Raw genomic sequence first — 20,046 nt, forward strand, 5'->3', positions numbered from 1 at the left:
GAACTGAGCGTTTTACTCTTCAGGAATTAGTGCGCTGTTTGAACTCATTGAGTCCTCGTTCCTTCCAAAACGGTATCAAATTATCAAAACCGCCTTCAGCGGGAACAAAGGGATGTGGTGCAGCCACGTCGTCCTGTTTCCCCCACGGCGTCTGATAAGATGTGCGGTGTTTGTTAATTTTGTGACACGGCCTTTGGGATTTGCTTATCCGCTCGGCACGCCGGTTGTCGTGGAAGGTGGTCCCCCGTGTTTTGAAAGCTGCAACAGCTTAATTTGAGAATGCGTGTAATCCATCATGTCGCTGTTAGCTTTGCATCAGAATCAACAGCGCTATTCATAAGCGGCAAGTGATGTTCGCTGCCAGGATGTCAGACAGCTGCGGTAGGGTTGACGAAGCCCAAAGCATGTTTCACACTGTAGGGGGAGGCATGGAGGGGAGTTATGAGCTCCAGGCTTTCTTACCCTATTCACTTCTCTACACTGCTGCCCATGACCCTCAACCCCAGAGTTTCTTAGCCTATTCACTTTTCTACACTGCTGCTCATGATCCTTAACTCCAGACTCTGTTACCATAATCACTTCTCTACACATCTGCTCATGACCCTCAACCCCAGACTCTGTTACCCTATTCACGTCTCTACACTGCTGCCCATGACCCTCAACCCCAGGCTTTCTTACCCTATTCACTTCTCTACACTGCTGCCCATGACCCTCAACCCCAGTGTTTCTTACCCTATTCACGTCTCTACACTGCTGCCCATGACCCTCAACTCCAGACTCTGTTACCATAATCACTACTCTACACTTCAGTTCATGACCCTCAGGCTCAGTGGCTGGTACTCTGACCGCTACAGCTCAGTGTCCAGTATTCTGCTGATGTGCTCACTCACATTATAACTGTCATGTCCAGAGTCAGTGCTCTAACCGCTGCTCAACTGCATTCCCATTGGCTGCTGCTCTGACGCGCGTCAGCGCCGGGTGTATCTGCACTCTGAAGCCTTGTGTGTCACCTCTCGGTCTGATCGCCCTCTCTAATCTGCCCAGATGTGCCGCGGGCGATGAGGGATCAGGGGATTAGGATTAGAAACCTCTGGGCGGATGGGCCCGCGCCCGCCAATACTAACGCCTCTGCTAGAGCAATCAGCAATTAGCAAAGACAATCAGCTGAGTGCTTCCCCCCCTCCGGTTAACAGCAGCTCTCTCTAACCCACCTCAGGCCTGTTAGAGTCCAAGACCTGCTCAGCGCTTCTTTTCTTCAAGCTCAGCCTCGGTAGATTCTCTCCAAAAGATGTAATTGGAAAAAGAATTAAAAATACAAAGTTAAGTCATGTGTAGAAAAATTGCAAGTGTCTGTTTGAAGTGACCCATGCAGACTGATTAGAAGTCTTTGCCGCAGCGGGCAATTTCTTCACGGAGAGCCGTGCCGGAGATCCGCCGGATGAAAGATTACATAAATCAACGGGGAGATAAGGATTTAATTCACTCAGAGCCAAAGGTCGTTATCGGGAGATAAGTGTTTGAGACTGCTGGTTACTTGGAAACAGGTTTTTTTTTAATTGAAATGCTGGATCTACATGAAGGACAAGTTTAATAAGGGTGAATTCGTTTTCACAATTGCGGGCCAGCAATAGGCTGTCCGGAAACGTCTCCGTCTGTAATGCATGCAAAGCCAGTGTTGCCTCTTCTAATATTCCCTTTCATACCTGAGGGATGTTCAAAGTGGCGAAAAAGCTTTGTAATGATTAACATTGTAATAACATTGTATCTAACTAACAATTTTTTGTGTTTTCGTTTTTAAAAGAAATACCGGGCGGTTGTTTTGGTCTGCTCTCGTAGATAATTTTCTAAATGGAGGCTGAGGGCTCCTTGCCAGCTAGTGCCATGGCGACAGACAGGACAGTTTTAATACTCCAAAAGATAAAGATAATGCGTCACTTGGTGGCAGCATGAGCGTCTGGCTTAGGTGTGCCAATACTATGCAGATGATGGGACATCACTGCCGCAATGCTGGACCATTGCTACACCAGTGATGGGAGGGGACATTACTACCCCAATGCTGGGCCATCACTATACCAGGGAAGAGAGGGGACATTGCGAGCCCCGTGCTGGACCATTACTAGGGATACAGTACTATCCACTGAGTTACCTTCACACTCATTTCTGCATGGCTGGAATGTCTGCTACCCCTGGAGACACAGTGTTGAGAAAAACATAGCACCCCTGCTGCGCTGTGGTATTTCCTCTCTTTCCCGAGTCATTTAGGAGAGCAAACTGCTGCTACTTGTGGGGTTTATGGGAGCGCGGTTTAATTCCGTTTCTCTCGATCGGACTTTAATGGCAGGCCTTCCTCCCCGGAGACACTTGATGAGTTAATGGTGGGAGAATTGCTCCTGTCTGTCAAAGCGGTTGAGAGAGCCTAAAATAAAAGACATAAGTGCTGAAAATGCACTTCCCACCACCAGGACGGGACTGGGGGATGGGGGGGGGGGAGCTATGCAGCGTCGCACACCCAAACTTTACAATTAGACTCAACAGGATGAAGTTGCATGGTCAAACCACAGCTTCGATAGTATGGCACTTGGGTGTAAAACCCAGCCTCAGTGGGGAGGGAGGGACATGTGCCTGGGCTTGGCTCTCATTGGATGTTTAGACACCTAAAGGGCAGGTAACAGGCGTGTAAGATCCCAGCAAGGAGCCCTACAGCTGCCCCATCTCCTTGCATGACATTACATTATTATCATTCAACAGGCGCTCTTATCCAAAGTGACTTACACAGTGCATCTAATAAAGTGGCATGAAAATTTGCACTAGCAGGACACCACTGACCACACATGCACTATATGGACAAAAGTATTCGGATGCCTGACCATTACATTGTAATGACATTGTGTTCAAATGCATATACTTTAATATGGAGTTGGTCCCCCTTTTGCAGCTATAACAGCTTCCATTCTTCTTGGAAGGCTTTCCACAAGATTTTGGCTGTTTCTGTGGGAATTTGTGCCCATTCATTCTGTAGAGCATTTATGAGGTCAGGCACTGATGTTGGACGAGAAGGCCTGGCTCGCAATCTCTGTTCCAGTTCATCCCAAAGGTGCTCGATGGGGTTGAGGTCAGGGCTCTGTGCGGGCCAGTCAAGTTCTTCCACACCGAACTCATTAAACCATGTCTTGATAGTCCTTGCTTTGTGCACTGGGGCAGTCATGTTGGAATAGAAAAGGGCGTTCCCCAAACTGTTGCCACAAAGTTGGAAGCATAGCATTGTCCAAAATGTCTTGGTATGCTGAAGCATTAAGATTGCCCTTCACTGGAGATAAGAGCCCAAACCCTGAAAAACAGGTGTTGCCAAATCCTTTTGTCCATATAGTGTACTTACCATGGGGAGAGTGTGCTGAGATTTGGTGCTTATTGTTGATATTGGCCTGTACCTTTAAGATCTGAGTCTCCTGGGCAATGCCCTTGTCCAGGGCTGATCTAGGTGGGGCTTGGGAGGGTACAGGTGTTGGCGTTGTCACTTCTCTCTGTACACAATATCCCTGCATTTGAGAGACTGCCTGTGCATCTCCCTACCCCGTCTGCGCATCCCCGTATGCTTCATGCACAGCTCTGTATTCGGTCTGAGTGTGTCAGGCTGCAGCCTGCACATCCCCATGTGCCATCTGAGTTGCACCGTGCAACCGCCTGCGCATGTCTGTAAGCCCTGTGCATCTGCGCATACCTGCCCGCCTGCCCCGCGCTCGGGGTGCAGTCTGCGCATCCCTCTGCATCCTCTTACGCGTACGCGCTGCCTGCGCAGCTCAGTCTTACCCTGCGCAGCATGTGGGTCAAGGAGAGCCCGGAGACGGGAGAGCGGGTAATTTGCAGTGACGGCCGGGGAGGCGTGCGGCTGGTCTCTTCCATTTACGGGTCTCATGTGTAATTAAGGAGGGCAGACCCTTGGAGGACCGTGGCGGGGGGGCTGTTGGTGGATTTGGTGTCATGCTAGTAACCCCCCCCCCCTCCCCCCTCCCCCGCTCCAGGTCCGCTCAGACACCCGCCGCTCACCTCTTCTGTGACAGAGGCGTCCCTCCGGTGATGTCATTTCTAAATGGAATGCCTGGAACGCTCCGGGGAATGCGTGCAGCGGAGGGAGTGTCCCCTTTAAAACGAGATGACATTCAGCGGTTCCTCCGGTGTCCTCTGCAAATGAAATTGATGTGGGTGGGGGAGGGGGGTGGCATTTGGGGGAGGGAGGGGGAGGAGCATGTTAACAACAGGTCCTAGCCCAGTGTGCAACAGTTTTAACAGACCGGTGCACAAGGCAATATCTGGCTGACAGTGCCACATAGTGGGTGGGGAGCTGTGCTTGTGAACGGAAGAGTGTAAGTTCAAATCCTGGATAGGGCTGCTGTTGGTGTCCCCTTCATCAAAGTGCTCTTACTTAACTTTCAGTAAATACATCACTATGTATTACATAAAATAAGCTGGATAAGTAGCTAACAAAATACTGTAATGTAGTCTTCATGAGGTTCTCTTTTTAGTCATTTTTCTCAGGCGGGGGCATTGGCAGGTTCTGTGGCAGCGATCCCACATTCAGGCCGTGCTGTCCGAGCGGAGGCAGAGAGCGAGGGCACTCAGCCATCACGTGTGTCCCCAGACGCCACGCGGTGCCAGATAGCTTACCTCAGATGTCCTTCAGCTGGATATTGAGGAACGCGGTGGCAAGATGGCTTTGGTCCCAGCTGTTTAGAATAACTGTCCTGTGGCTGACAGATTGCAGCTGAGAGACGGCGAGGGATGGGGGGGTTGAGAGAGGAACGGGGAGAGAGGGAGGAAGAGGGAGAGAGAGAGCGGGAAAGAGAAGAATGGAGTTAGAGCAGGTTCAGGGGTGAGGGAGGAGGGAGAGAGAGAGGGCAGAGGGAGGGAGAGGCAGAGGGAGAGCGAGAGAGGGAGGGCTAAATATTATCCTTGATGCACAGCGACAGGACCGAGCAGAGGCCAAATGTTAGATGTCCACTGTCAGTGTGGGACGAGTGTTTTGCAAACCCCGCTGTTTGTCCCTGAGAAACTGAAGCTGGGAACGCTGATGAAATGGACTGTGCCAAATGGAGTCTCCCAGGTGCGCCTGGGCACGGCGCTGCCAGTTAAACAAACACGATCAATCTGAATCTATCTGCTCCTCGGTGCTTCATTCTCCTCTTTAGTCTAACAGCTTTTTGCATCAATATTGTATATTGGCCTACATATCTGTGTAGCCCTCTGGAATGCATGTAGGATATTTATTGATATCAGTCGAACAGAGGTAGATTTTAGCCCATGTCTTGAATAAACAAACTTTGGAAAAGACAAGAGACCTCTTAGGTTTTCTGATCATCCAAACAGTGATTAAACATAAAGAATTAAGAAAGGTTGGCTGCTGCACCTGCATTAGCTGAAAGCCAGCCGGTATGAGCAATGTCCATTGTAAGGCAGAGCAGTCCGAACAAACGCATTATGAAGGAGGAGGGCTGCACTCTTCTCTCGCTGACGCAGAAGGAAAGAATGCAATGTCTGCCTGCTAACACTTTCGCCGTGCAGACGTGACTCTGCGTCGCAGTCTTCATTTGCCTCCCTCCGCCCGGTCAGATCCTCCTGCAAACCGTGTTTGCAGTTGAGTCGCAGGTACACGCCAGCTTTGCACGCTCCCCTGCTGTTGATCGATGGCGTTCCGATCGATGTGGCTCGGGCCTCCTTCAGAGACGCCGGCCCCACGGCCCGTGCTGATGCCTGTTCGACCGCCCCCAGCAGGTTTCTTCCTAGAAACCTTCCCCTGTCGACTACACTCCAACTTGGACTGGAGCCAGAATACCACTGTGTGCTGTCAGGGGCAACAGGGGGAGACTCAGGCCTTTGGGAAGTGAGGGAAAGATTAGCTCTAGCCTTGAACAGGTCCGCTGTCGAGCTGATCTCGTCCACAGGGCGTGTGGGGTTCCTGTCATTGATCCAGCCTGGAGGGGGTTAACAGCACAGCAGGAGGAGGGGGGGGGGGGTTAAACCTGGGGTAAATACATAAACAGGCATGATATTGCTTTGATTGAATTAGTTTCCCCCTCCCCTTCAAATCAAATGCAATTCCTCCTTACAGGGGTCATAGGGCTAAGTGTGGTTTAATCTCCTTGTCTCTGCAGCGGAGGTTAATGGGTGATGCTTCATTACTGATACACAGAGGCATTGATTTATGGAGAACTGTTAAGAGGAAATGGAGGAGAATGAGAAGGGGTCTGTTGTGGTGTTCATGTAATCAATGCTATTGAAAATAAAAATGTGTGTTGTTGACGCTAAAATCAATAATCATACTGCTGCAGAAATGGCAAATATAGTTCCTGGGAAAAAAAAAGAAAATGAGAAATCCAGCTTACCGTTATGAACCAGAAATGGGAAAGCCTACAAAATTACTCTCTCACAGAAACCATTCAGTACTCTGTGGCTCTGTGTGCCTCTGTGCCTGTCTCTTCTCTCTGTCTGTCTTTCTGTTGGTCTGCCTGTCTGTCTGGTTGTCTTCCTGTCTGTCTCTTTATATTGTGTCTAATTGCCTCTCTTTCTGCCCATCACGCTGGCATTCCCTAAATCAGTGTCACTTTTAATGTCTGTCTGTCTGTCTACTTGGTCATCTTTCCATCCGTCAGGCTGTTGGTCACTATATCAGTCTGTCTTGTTTGCTGGCCAAAAAATACTTTTTAGCAGTCAGCCTTCATCCCCTGAAGTGCTCCAGAGTGCCCCCTGCTGGCTCACCACCCCGACCGCAGATTCATTTTGACAAGTCGGTTAATGAGATTTAAGCCTTTCAGCTCGGTGAGCCACGCGCTTTGAGAGACGCCAACCGCAGGATGACGCTAATAGAATTTCCCTCACACGATTTCCACGCCCCCCCCCCTCGCTGCACCTTGCAGATCCCATCGCCCCCACCCGAACCCGTCCCGAAACTCGGCATTAAAAGATTAACGCCGCTCAAAAGCGGAGCCGCGTCGAAGAAAAGGAGCGGATTTCAACACGCCGACACTCGCGCGCCGAGAGGCCGTGTTAAACGGGCGGATAATACCCCTGTTTACAGCCGGGCAGAGATTTGGCATCCATACAGTCGAAATGTGGGAAGTGTCATCTCCAGCCGTCCACTGCGCGCCCATGCTAATGTATGCTGACATTGTTCGGCGATGCAGTTTATTTTGGGTGGATACGAAAGTTCCGGAGAATGATTCATTCAAACAGATGCTTTGAAATTGATAAATTGAAAAGTTTTAAATAAAAAAAACAATGCTATGCATTAACTTTGTAAAATATTGAAAGGAAAAAAAAATCGTTCTTCTCAGCCTCGTACTTTAAACTGTGTGGGCTGAGGCAAACTGAGAATGTAATCATATGGACAGTAATAAAAACATAAACATGCATGCATTTGTTAATCCTCCATTTGATCTGAAGACAGAATTGGTAAAACAGTGGTGAAACATTATGCAGGTGAAGTATTATTGGGGTTGGGCTGGTACAGCAATCGGAGAGGCAGGTGGTGTGTGCGGAATATCTTTTGAAGATTCTCGGGATGTTAAGCCTATATATGAGGGTATTTTAACCCAGATCCTCTGCATGTGCACTAATTTCTCTCAGAAATGGACCATATTTCAGTTTCCTAGGAGGGATAGGGTACTTTAGGGACATGCGTCCTGATCACTTTCTTGACATGAAATGTTTGACATTTTTCTGCACCGGTTCTCTCGCGCTCCATGGAGGTCATTAAAAATGCATGGAGACAGTGCCCTCCCACACAGCGGCTCACCTGCTGCCGAGGCAGACTCCGGTAGCCCTGTCTGTGAGATGGCACAGGATGTACACATTGTACCCGTCCTGAGAGAGCATCCAGCCGGCACGGGCAGACTCCGGGCCCACGGCGGGGCCTGTGCCCCGACTGGCACACGCACACACAAGGTTCTGTGAGGTGCTCTGTGGGTGTGCACATGTGTGCACCGTGCCTGGTAGCGTGGTTATGTTTTGTCAATCTCTGCAGGGCAGCGAGGTTCACCATCAGCCCATGCTAGCTGCTAAGACTCCTAGAGAAACTGCCCTCTCATTATCTAGGTGTTACGAGGGGCCAGTCGTCCCCAGCATGTGTGTGCGTGTGAGAGGATGCGTGTGTACTGGGTGTTTGTGCTCCGTCTTCAGTCCCGTGGTGTTTGCTGGGTAGTATGGAAGCGACTCCTCCTCAGCGTGTTCTAAAGACAGTGCCTTTACTCTCTATCTATATCTATATATTTGATGAAATGCTTTGGAAATGATGCTGCTAAGAAGAAGCGTGTGGAGGCAAAGTCTGACACACCACACCTCTCAATGTGTCAGGAATATAACCTTTTAGCAGGTGTCTGTTCTAATAAGTTTTATGTAGGCGTTCTCTTGAACTGTGATTGGATAAGACGCACACATAGTGACTATGGTAACAGGGAGAAGAGTATCCTTCTGTACATTGATCGTCTTCCCCCCCCGCCCCCCTCCCCTTCTCCTCAGGTGAGCACCTGCGAATCTGCCCCCAGGGGTACACCTGCTGCACCAGCGAGATGGAGGAGGAGCTGGCCAACATGGGCCGGCGCGAGGTGGAGGGGCTGGTCAAGGAGGCGGGACGCTCCCTGCAGGCCTCCCTCAACGGGCAGTATAAGAGCTTCGACAGTGAGTACCCATCCAATATCCCGCTCACACAGACCCATCGTAATACCCCTGCACCCAGCCCCAACTCCAGTTTTTAACTAACGAATTATTATAATTGTTATTATTATTCATATATTATTATTATATACCGTAATTGCTTAACAGACACGCTTATCCATTGCAAGCTAACATTTGTACATATTATTCACTCACAAGCTGAGCTCCTTAACAACTGTGTCATTCTGCTGTCCTAATTCTGAAAACTACAGATGGACAGGCAAAGGCACACAGATGCACACATACACACAGTAACACAGAAGGCATCCCGTACTCCCTGAGTGAGCGGGCAAGTGTATGTATGTGTCTGTGTGTGTGGGTATGTGTATGTGTTCTTGCTCTTGTTTTCTGCCTAGCCTCCATTAAGTCCACACACTGGCTGCCTTAAATTGCCTGCTCTGTCATTTTCTACAAACTTCATGTTTTGACAACAAGCACACAGAGCAGCACTCCGCTCTCCAGCCTGCTGCCCGGCACGTCAACGTTTAGCAGGTTTGCGGAAAGGGAGAGCATCAACACACCGTTCCTCCGCCGAAGCTCTCAGGCTGAACGCCGCGGAGCGTGACCACGCCTGAACCATACACCGCACGCAGACTCTTTCCCCACTTTCCCCCTTGCCCGGGTTTACGTCCTTCTTTCGTCCTCACGCATTTATTTGACATCTTGTTCTCAGCAATTTGCTTCGAGTGGTTTGTGAGGTTGTTTTGCAGCCTTGACAAAGAGGTCATAAATAAAAGGAGCTGATTTAGTACATTTCCCAGATTGCATTGGAAGTGTATGCTAGGACACATATCCAAATCTCAAAATGTCAGCATCAAGTAACTGCTGCCAGGAAGTAACGTCAAATGGCACTTGATATTGGCAGTAGTGGTTTTCCCCTGCACGCACTGAGTAGTGTATGTTTGCACTTTTTTGCATCCCTCAGATGAACAGCTGTCATTCCAACTCATTCTCAAGCATTTTGCTGGCTATTATTCCATGTTGATATTTATTTATTTATTTTTTTTTAAAAAGCCTTCTGTTATTTTCCAGCCAAGAATAAAGTAATACAAACATTCTCTGCCAAATACTCTTTCATGAGGAACAACTGGAAGATTTATTCAGTCTAGCCACGATGCACTTTGTCCTTAACTTTGAGTATTGAATGTAAGCGTGTGTTACTTTTTAATTTAAGTAGAATTTATTTTTCAATGCCTTTTTCACCTTTATTTCACCCTGTTTTCGAATCAGCAGTTCTAATATCGGCTCGTCCTAGCACAGCAAGCTCTGCACTTGCACTAGAGTGCTAAAGCGAGTGGACTGCAATCCAACGATACACTTTTCATGCAAAAGTCACAGCGTTGTGCAATATAGTGAGAGTTCATTGGAGGATAGGCGCAAGTCCACTGATGTCATCTGAGCACCTTGCAAGTACCTGACGAGTCACCAGATGCCTTAGAGCAGTGAGACGGGGAGCCACTTCTATCCCCAGTGGAGCAAAGCCAGTTTGTTCTGCTGCTGTGGGATCCCGGTCATCGTTTGTTTGAAACAGCTGGTTTTGAACCTGGGCCTTAGGGCTCAGCCTGCACTCAATTTGAACTCGTTTTGAGCTTGAGCCATTCAGCATGCTATTTTTTTTTTTATTTTTCACACTGTCATGAGTTCAGTAGTGACTGAAATTTAGAAAAAATATTGCAGACACCATAAAACAAAAAAGCATGGAATACTTATCAATGCTATACACATAAACCCATTACTAGAACATGAAGGATGGACACCATAGCAATTAGAGTGAACATGCACCCTGAGCATTACGTTCTGGCTGGAGGGAGGATGGTGGGAGACAGAAAGAATTTGATATGGTTGCCTGAGGATGTCAAAGCCTTGCAGAGAAGTTATGTCTCCCGGCAGCTAAAATAACGCTGAGATGCGCTAAGAGTTTAGCGGAGGAGGAAACCAGAGGCTAAAATTACGAACGCTCTACAATTCCGTGGTTGTGTGCTTTTCTAATGACCATTTTCCCATGGGCGTGGTGGTTTTAACAATGGCAACAACAACATGAATGGAAAAGGGCCTGGGTTTTCCTAAGTGTAAGTGTGCTTCTTCTGCAGCCTGTTTGTCCTGAGCTGGTTGGGGCTTGGCATCACAAGACACCAATCAGGTGGCTCTGGGCATGGAGGAGGAGGCTTGGATAGAAATTTTGGAGGTGGCAGAATGGAGCGTGGGATGGGGACGATGACCACAGTGTGCACACACACTCACGCACATGCACGCACACACACACACACACACACACACACAAACCATGCGGCCTGACGTGACATAGTTGATGAGACCACCAGGAGAAATCTGCAGAAAGAACATAAAAGGTGCGCTCGCTTTATCTAATTTATTTGGTGTATTTTTCTGGCTGTGGATACCTCAGATGCCACAATTAGCAGCTGTGATAATTAGAACGTTAATATGCACATCAAGATTTAATTGCCGCCTGCATTCATTAACGGGGCGTTGGTGCGTTCGTGCTGTGGGGGTGCCATTGAGTGACGTGATGATACAAATGTTTTCTCAGTTGTCCCCACAGCTCATATTATTATGTGGCTAATGGTGAATGTAGAGTATTCCTCCAGTCCCTCATTTACATTCCTAGTATTTGCATGTTTCTTTCACCTCTGTTTTCCCTGTAGGTCCTTAGTCTGGCAACTGCTTGCCTGAATTTCCTGTTTCACCTGACTTCCTGTTCTCTCAGGTCCTGCCATCAGTTTGTCTGCCGTTTCTGTGTGTTTGTGAACTGTTTGTCTGCCTTTTCTGTATTTACATTACATTACATTAATGGCACTTAGCAGACACTCTTACCCAGAGTGGCTTACATAGGTTACATTTTTTACATTTTACCCATTTATACGGCTATATAGTTATTGACGCAATTGTAGGTTAAGTACCTTGCCCAAGGGTACATCAGCAGTGCCCCAGCGGGGAATCGAACCTGCAACCTTTCTGTTCTGCACCTTACCAGTATGCTACACTACCACCCCTATTTCAGTGTTGTGTTTTTTTCTACCTGTTCTGTGTGTCTGTGAGCTGTCTGTAAGCCTGCTCCATGTGTCTGTTATCAGCTTGTCAGCCTGGCTCTTGACCTTGACCTGGCTCCTGGTTTACTGTGATGACTTGAAACGTGTGGACGCCTTTAGGATGACCGCTTCCTATTTCCGTGTATGTTAGGAAATCCCCGAAATGCTTCCCGTGACCAGGCCTGCTTCATACCAGAATAAAGCACAGATAAATCACTTGATCCTCTGCATGGCAACAGTTCAAGTGTCAGGCTACCCCAGCAAATGAATACAACAGTCTGTTCCAGAACACAGAACACAGAGGGTGCAGAATCAGAATTACAGGAAAACCAAGGGGAAAATAGCTCCACGCCAAAGAGGATTTTGCCAGTATGTAGCTCAAGTGATCATTAATGCTTAACAAATGTCCAGGATGTGGTGACCGATTTTTTTCCTCTTGCAAACGTCTGTAGCCATATTATCATTCAAAACCCCTTCCGTTTGACCCTACCTGTGATACACCCAGGGTTAGACGTCACAAAGAGGGATGCATAACCACAGGGAGAGTCACAGAAGTGGGTAAGCCTATCAGAAAGAGTGACAGAAGTGGGTAGGCCTATCAGGGATGGCTTGTGGAGCTACTGGGGGAGGGTGAACCACACACTGCAACCCGCCAGCCCCTCTAGCTCACAGCACTGGATCTGAATTCACCCCCTCCTCCACCCCCACCCCCAGCTGCAAATTAGCATTCCAGTCCACAGTGAGAGGGAGAGGTGAGGGAGGCGGATTGGGAGAGAAAAAAGAAGGAGTGAAAGAGGGGAGAGATGGAGACAGAGAGAGAAAGAGAGAGAGAAAGAGAGAGACGGACTGGACCATCTTAGAATTCTGCTGAAGACTGTCAGGGATAAAGCAGACATTGATTCTTTAGTTCTGATTGAGTCCTCTGCACGAGGGAAAGTGGTAGCGACAGCGGTGCATTCAGACCACAGTGTGCTCTGTGGCGGCTTGGATTCCAGTGCAGGATAAACCCTCTGAGCCAGTGTAAAAAAGCAGGCATGTTGCTGTGTTCCAACAGCAATATAATCCCTGCATGGATGAGGAGCTGTCATGGGAAAAGGCCTGTTTTGTTCTATCACAGTCTAGAAGAGCCCTGTGTTTTTATTTTTTCTGTCTCTCTCTCTCAGGCTTTTTTTTGTTGCGATTGGTGAATCAAACTGTTCCCAGCGGGGAGGGAGGGGTAGGGGGGTGTGGCCGTGGAGCCCGGGCGACGGCTGTGGCTTGGTGATTTATGGAGCAGGAGGAGAGCGGTGACCGATGTCATATTCGTCCGCTGAAGTCAGCCTTGGCTGGGTGCACCGTGGCAGCGCCGGAGTGCTCTCACAGAGCGGCCCAATGAGGCACAGTCGCAGGGCGCGTGTGACCTGCCAGCCTAGAGTCACCCTCCCCACCCCTTCCCAGCTTCCTTAGGCTCTACACTGTGTCAATGTAGTGAATATCGTCTGGATCCCCTGCTGCTGATAACCCTCTGAGTTTTACCATTCTGCTAAATAAATAAGCAGTGTAATCTTTCAGTTCCCTTAGGCATTATGATAGAAGCCCTGCAGGCAAACATTTTCACTCAGTGATGCACATTGAGGTCATTCACTGAAACCAAGTTACCTTAAAAAATTTCCAGTTTTTTTGCAGCGTGTGAGATGGTTTGTCTCAATTGGCGATGTTTTATGACTGTTCCATGTATTTCATGTTTGTCTCTTGGCCAGAAATTGATTTGAGGTTAGCGGGCTGTTTCCTTGTGATTTCCTATGGGTGCAGTAAGACACATAGCCCAAGGAGAATGCCTTCTCCTGGGAGAGATAGGGAGTCTCCTCCAAGTTGCCAAGGGTTGAGCCCTTTAAGACAGGCTGTTCAGCAATACACATATGTTACTACATATTTACTACACATTTATCCCAACTCCCATTCCAACCCTACCCCTTCCCACCTCCATAAAACCATGAAATGGCTGTCCTGCTGAATTCAGCTGCCTGGGGGGCTGGCTTTTCCATTCTTGGAAATTTAGACCATTTGGACATTTTGTAAATTCTTTCTGTGACCATGTGGGTAAGGGTCTTTAGAAGCGATGCTCATTTTCCATTTTTATAACTTACTCTCTGTGTGTATTGCCAAGTGTGCTCTTCCTGCATTTCTTTTGGGAACGAATGATGTCTCACTTCCTGTATGTAGTTTTATTGTTTTGTGTTGCTGGCTGTTGGCTTGTTGCTAGCTCCTCATCTCCAAGTGAGGACCAGAGTGTGTGTGTGTGTGTGTGTGTGTGTGTGTGTGTGTGTGTGTGTGTGTGCATGCGTACGTGTGTGCGTGTGTGTGTGTGCTGTAGGCGTTTATGTATTTCTTGGTCTGATCCCACTCTGTAGACAGGGATGAGCAATGGGTTGGGGGGATTTGATGTCCCATTAAATAAGTATTGTGTCATTTATCATTCAAACTGTAATTCCACATCATACAAAAAGGTGAGGGTATCCCCTCTCTTCCCCATCGCCTTATCTCTTCAGGGTTGTAAACGATCCGATTAGATGGGGTCCAAGGCCACTCTTGTCTCACTTTGTACAGTCAGTGCCCTTTACCCTTAGTATAAACACTCCATTCATACCTGCAGACAGCCTGCTGTTGGCTCAAGGGAATCATGGGTAGCTATCTGTCTCCTCAGTGGGTGGATGCCTGTTTGCACTCAATGGGCACATTGAGTCTGTTGTGCATTATTGCGTGTGCAAGTGTGTGTCCTCGAGTGCCGAAGGGCCGTGTTGTCTTGAGCTTTTCTCTCCCTCCAGGTTATCACATTGATTACAGTGCTTGGGAATTCACCTAATTTAATTTAACCCTCTCGCTGGATCCTGTCACATCTTTAAAAAAAGGAAAACCTTCCCTTTGCAATTGGTCAGGCATCAGTAGAATTGTACAGGGATGACTGGGACGACTGAATGGCACTCTGGTCAAAGAATTTTTTTTTTCTGTTTATTTTTTTTTTTCCTCACAGGGTGTGCAACATTGCCTGACATCTATCTCATTTAAAAAGTACACCTGAGAATTTTGTTACTGCTTCTCTGTAGGTTATCAGGTTTTTTGGTCACATGGCTTACTTCACTACAGGTATTTTTGGTAGTCCTTCAGGATATTTTTGAAACGTACAGTGCCAACTGTGCTTCAGTGTCATAAGTCGCTGTCTTGCAGTGATTGTAAAATGTTAAGTGGACAGTTGATTCAATAGACAGGCGGTATCCTGCCTGTATTTAACCAGGCCAGCTGGATTACTGTGAGAATATATGAGGTCACAGGCGGCTACAGACAATATCTCCATTTATACCGGAGCAATTCAGGATAGATCGCCGGTGCAGTGGAGTTTATACCTGCTCTCTCCACTCAACTGGTTTAAGAGAGCACTCTCTGCCAGTTAGAACAATGCGGATACATTCAGACAGATTTTTATTGCATGAAGGTGGGTGTCAGGGCTGCATGGTGTCTGTGTGGGTGGGCAGTTGTGTGTGTGTGTGGGTTTGGATGAGGTTCCACTGCCTGTGCTGGGCTGGTTGTTGGGGTGGGGGAGGGGTTTGTAAGGAAGGATGCTGGGATAGAGAGCACAGAGAGAGGACCTGAGGAGCAGAGGCTCAGTGAGCAGCCAGGATGCTGACAGGTGCTCCAGCCAGAAGGCGCTGTTTGCCTGACAGGTGGCCCCCAGGTTAATGGTGTCAAGACTCGCATCTGGATTCACTCAGGCAGATACTGCAGACATGCAGCTGAGTAAGCTGCATACTCCTCCGCTGTCTGTTTGTTTCTGTGTGTGTGCGTGTGTGCGCGTGTGTGTGTGTGTGTGTGTGTGTGAATGTGTGTTTGGGTATGTGTGTGGATGCGTGGGTTTATGTATGCATATATTTCCATGAATATTTATGTGAGCATGTACGCGTGTGAGCAGGCATATGAGAACGCATGTTTCCGTTCACGTTTCCACTCTGTCAGTACCTGACAGCAAAAGAGAAATATCAGATGTACACGTACCTCTATATTCAGCCAAGGCGAGTCATTTCTCAGTGGATTTAATTGAATTTGACCACTGCTGCTGGCTGCCGGAGCACTTCATTTTCACATAGCTGGCTTTGTTATTAAATGCTGCTGTTCAGATTGCTTAATGTTGTTTTTTCCCTTCTTCTGAAAGGCTGTGCTGAGCAGTGCTGGGCTCACTGATTTGTTTGTGTATAAAAATGTGTTACTATTATGACTTACAACATTAATATTCTTTTTTCGTTTCTCACGAAGCTCCCTTTGGGAAGAATGCCACACAGGCCTTCACAGAGGGGTGTGGTCCAAGCATCAGGGAACAGGAACACATTAGTCGACTCGCGCAGACAGAAATTCATGCGAGAAGATTTATGCCTTTCATTAGAGACGGATCACCCGACTCAAGGTCACCCCTGATGATGTCATTAGTGACAAGGACATCAGCGCCGTTACTCGATGGTTACGGCGCGTTCCACGCCGCATGCAAATGAGCTTGGGTGGCAGCGCCGGTGTAATCACACCTATGGCATTACTCAGTGTGTGCGTTTGCACTTCATGACAGACAGCGGGAGCGCGATTGGTACATTAGAGGACCACTGACAGGTGAGGAATGGCCTTGGCCTGTCATCTGCCGTGTCCGGCGTGTCTGCTTTTTAATATACAGGGATTTTAATGGCATCTAAATGCTTCTTAAGGATTTGAATGAGTCCTCCGGTAAATAGGAGATGTGATAAGTGTTTTGATTGATGGGGAGTTTCCAGAATTGCTCTGAAAAATAAACATGTCAAAGACTTCATCCCGCCATTTTTCAAAGCTTCCAAAGACCCCCCCCCCTCCACCCTCACCACCACCCCCTCCCCCATTACCTGAGTGGTACTGCTGTCAGCGTATTCATTGCTGGTGGCTTAGATGGTTTATATTTGTATTTGTAATTTAGTTGTAAAATCTAAAATGACAGTTTTCACAGCTTTCAGCGGTCGTTTGCTTGTCTTCATCCACGGCAGTCTAGACTGTACTGTCATACGGTTTTATCGAGGGTAATTAACATGCTCCAGCTCGGCTCAGTTTCCCCCCCTTTGATTCAAACCTGTGCTAACCTGGCCCAGAGCCCACTGCTCTGACTGCTGCACAGCTTGTGGAGTCTCAGAACACTCACGGTGTGGTCCGTCTGTTCAGCGGTCCGGCAAAATAGCGGAGGAGCGGTGACGGAGACCATTCCCACGTGGCTTTGTCAGAGTGAGCCGCCCAGCCTTTGACCCCCTCGCGCTGTGCGTCCCTTGCATTCATTGCCGCTGCGTGATTGGCATGTGCAGCCAGGTGTGTCCGAAAGTACAGAGCATCATCTTAGCTAGAATAACAGTGAATTTCCATCTGTTATTGTAGCCTTAAACCTTCATGTTTCCAGGCAGGAATTTGGATATTTGCTCAAATTTAAAAAAAAGGCCGCTGTGCGGTTCTTTCACTGCTCATTTGTAGTGAACTCATAACAGGTTGTGTAAAGCCTCTGCAACAGAAATCCAGTGAAGGGGGGTTTGGGGGGGGGGCGGAAAGACAAAGAAGAAAAGGGCCATCTGCTGCTGTCTATCAAGGCCGCATCGCCGCGGAGACGAGCCATTGGCCCCGCATACGCCCGCATCAGCAAAATCGCAGACGGAAACTCCGCCGGCCGGTCCGTGCTCGACCTTCACGGACCCCTCTGCTATTCTGCTAATTCCATCAGTTCCACCTGCGTTGAAGCGGACACATACAGTCCAGCGGAATGTGGCCCATCTCCTCAGACCTCCTGACTTACAGAGCTGTGAGGCCCTCTTCCCTGTGTCTGTCATTATCACTCCCCCCTGCGTATCTCCCTCATTCTTTCCCTCTCTCCCGCAGCTTAGTACTGCTCTACTGGCGGGACAAATCAAGGCAGTGTTTTTCAAAGCAGTCCTGTACCATATGAAACGTAGGTAGATAAATAAGTATAACCATTTAGCATAATATGGAACGTAAATGCAAGGATATACGTAAGGTAAACAAGAACACTCTATATATGTGTCTATCCATCATGTAATTGGTAATTAATGAACACATATAAATCAAATAAGTACATGTAACACTTGTTTGTTATGATAAGTGTCATAAGAATGAATTCCATTACTTGAATGGTTTTGTTCAGCCTCATAACGTCCTGTTTCTTCAATACTCCCTCTGTGTCTCTCAGGCTGTGACATGTGGCTAATATTTGGCTGGTAATGGGACTGACATTTTCGCATGGCTGTCATGTTGCCTGCATCATATTTCACTTCCCTGGGAGTATTTATCACGGTGTATTAGGAGGTTAATCTTTGACTCGACCTCTCTGGTTTCTCAGGAAACGCAGATCCTGTCCTCCCTGGCCAGGTTCACTTGTGCTGTCCCCTCTCTCTCTCTCCCTCTCTCTGTCTCATTCCCTTCTCAGCCTGTCTGCATCCTCTTTCTTACGATTCCTCTACCCGCCACCCCCCCAATTGATTCCTCCATGGTGTCTCTCGATTTTTCCTTCAGTTTTCTCTCTCTCTCTCTTCCTCTGTCTCTCTCTCAATCTCTCATGCCCGCTCTGTCTCTCTCAGTCTTGTTCCCCCCCCCCACCCCCCCCCTCGTGTGCGTCCAGTCCTACCACAAATTAACAGCAGGGCCCATCCTGTTACAAGGCCATTAATGTCATTATGTGTCCACATATGTCAGGCAGAGTGATGGCCCGGCAAGTGCGTGCAGTATGGGGTGGATGGGAGGGGGGGGGGACAGAGGCTGCGGCAGGAATCCATCCCATTAATGGCATTGCAGCGTTCCTTTCATCCTCCTCCTCTCTTCCTCCGTGCCTCCCCTCAGAGCCAACAAGGAGCATTCCAAACAGGTGCACGCAGACCTGCAAAGCAAAAATATTCTTTTACTGTGAGGCTTTTTTGAATGCAAACTCAGAGCTTGAAAGTTAGTTTTGATGTAGGTGTGAGTTCGTTGACTGTGGAATTGAAACACGGGGTCGTCAGTGGTCTTAATAGTAATATCCTGCAAGTAAGAGTAAGATTCTTCAAACAGAGGAACTGCATGTGTGATGAGAGCCAAAGGCTTTAGATCCTTTAGACCAGACATGTATGTCTTTTCCAGTGCTGGTTAGATTTTAAAAGGCATTGTTTGAAAGTTATGCTTTCAACTTCTACCCAGGTATTGAATATGATAGCCTTAAAATGGAATCCAAAGGTGCTTCAGCAGATCTGTGGTTGGGGTTAGGTACAGCTCAATACAACCCCTGGTGGCATAGACTCGACACATTATCACATCACATCATTCTATGTCACACGATTCAGAGGGAACCAGCCTGGAATAGCCTGAGGAACAGAAAAAGAACCTCTTGTCCTACATAAATCTCAGAAGGAGTCATCAAGCGCAAAAAAAGCAATATTTCCTGAGACATAAGGAAAAGTGTACTTATCAGACATTTGTGCGTAATTCAAACGTTTATGTTTCGGTGACAGGAGAGGATTATGAGGCTGATAAAACGCTGCCTTGGGCTCTAATGAGGAGGACAGGCCAGAACACACAGAGCTCACTGATGGGAGGAGAGAGAGAAAGCGATGGTCCTCTCTGTGACAGTTAAACAGAGCTGTACAGAAGCCCATCAATACTAGCCCTTATCAGGAAGAATAAGACGACAGGGCATGAGAACATGGTATATTTATTTTTTTTAATCAATGGTCATTTAGTCAATACCGACTCTCCCGTCTCATTAATGAGGGATGTCGGAACGTGGCTGGCGTTGCGATGACAAAGCGCTGTCCATCCAGCTACTATTCAAGCACCTCGCTCTGACCCCCTCTCTGTATTTGTCCCTCTGTCTGTCTGTCTGTCTGTCTCTCTGTGCTTCTCTTCTCATATCTTTCTCAATCTTTCTCTGTCTTTGTGTCTCTGTGTATCTCGTGGTCTGTCTCTCTCTTTCTTTGTCTGTGTCTCCTTGTCTCTTACTTTGTGTGTGTTTCTGTCTGCGTCTCTTTCTGTCTCTCTCTCTGTGTTTCTGTGTGTTTTGCTCTCTCACCCTCTGACTCCTAGTATCTCTCCATGTCTCTAGATCTCTCTGCGGTTCTCAGCATGCTGTGATTCTCTTGTCTGACTGGTGTAAGCGGAGTTCTTTGATTTCTTGGTTCTGTCTCTCAGCTGGGCTATGTACATACTGGGGTATCATTCAGACTGCTGTGAGCGCGCAGGGAAAGCAGTTTTCTCCTTTACACCTGAGGTGGTGGAGCGAGGAAGCTTA

General features: G+C 47.9%; 1 protein-coding gene across 1 annotated transcript in view; it reads left to right on the forward strand.

Moving 5' to 3' along the window:
• The window catches only part of gpc1b (glypican 1b), a 61,678-nt gene that overhangs the window by 25,185 nt on the left and 16,447 nt on the right, over window positions 1-20,046 (forward strand). The window contains exon 2 of the mRNA XM_036554119.1: window positions 8,509-8,667. Within this exon, the coding sequence (XP_036410012.1) occupies window positions 8,509-8,667 (159 nt within the window). The remainder of the gene's footprint in view (window positions 1-8,508; window positions 8,668-20,046) is intronic.

The sequence above is a fragment of the Megalops cyprinoides genome, chromosome 20, assembly GCF_013368585.1.
Source record: "Megalops cyprinoides isolate fMegCyp1 chromosome 20, fMegCyp1.pri, whole genome shotgun sequence".
Taxonomy (NCBI): domain Eukaryota; kingdom Metazoa; phylum Chordata; class Actinopteri; order Elopiformes; family Megalopidae; genus Megalops; species Megalops cyprinoides.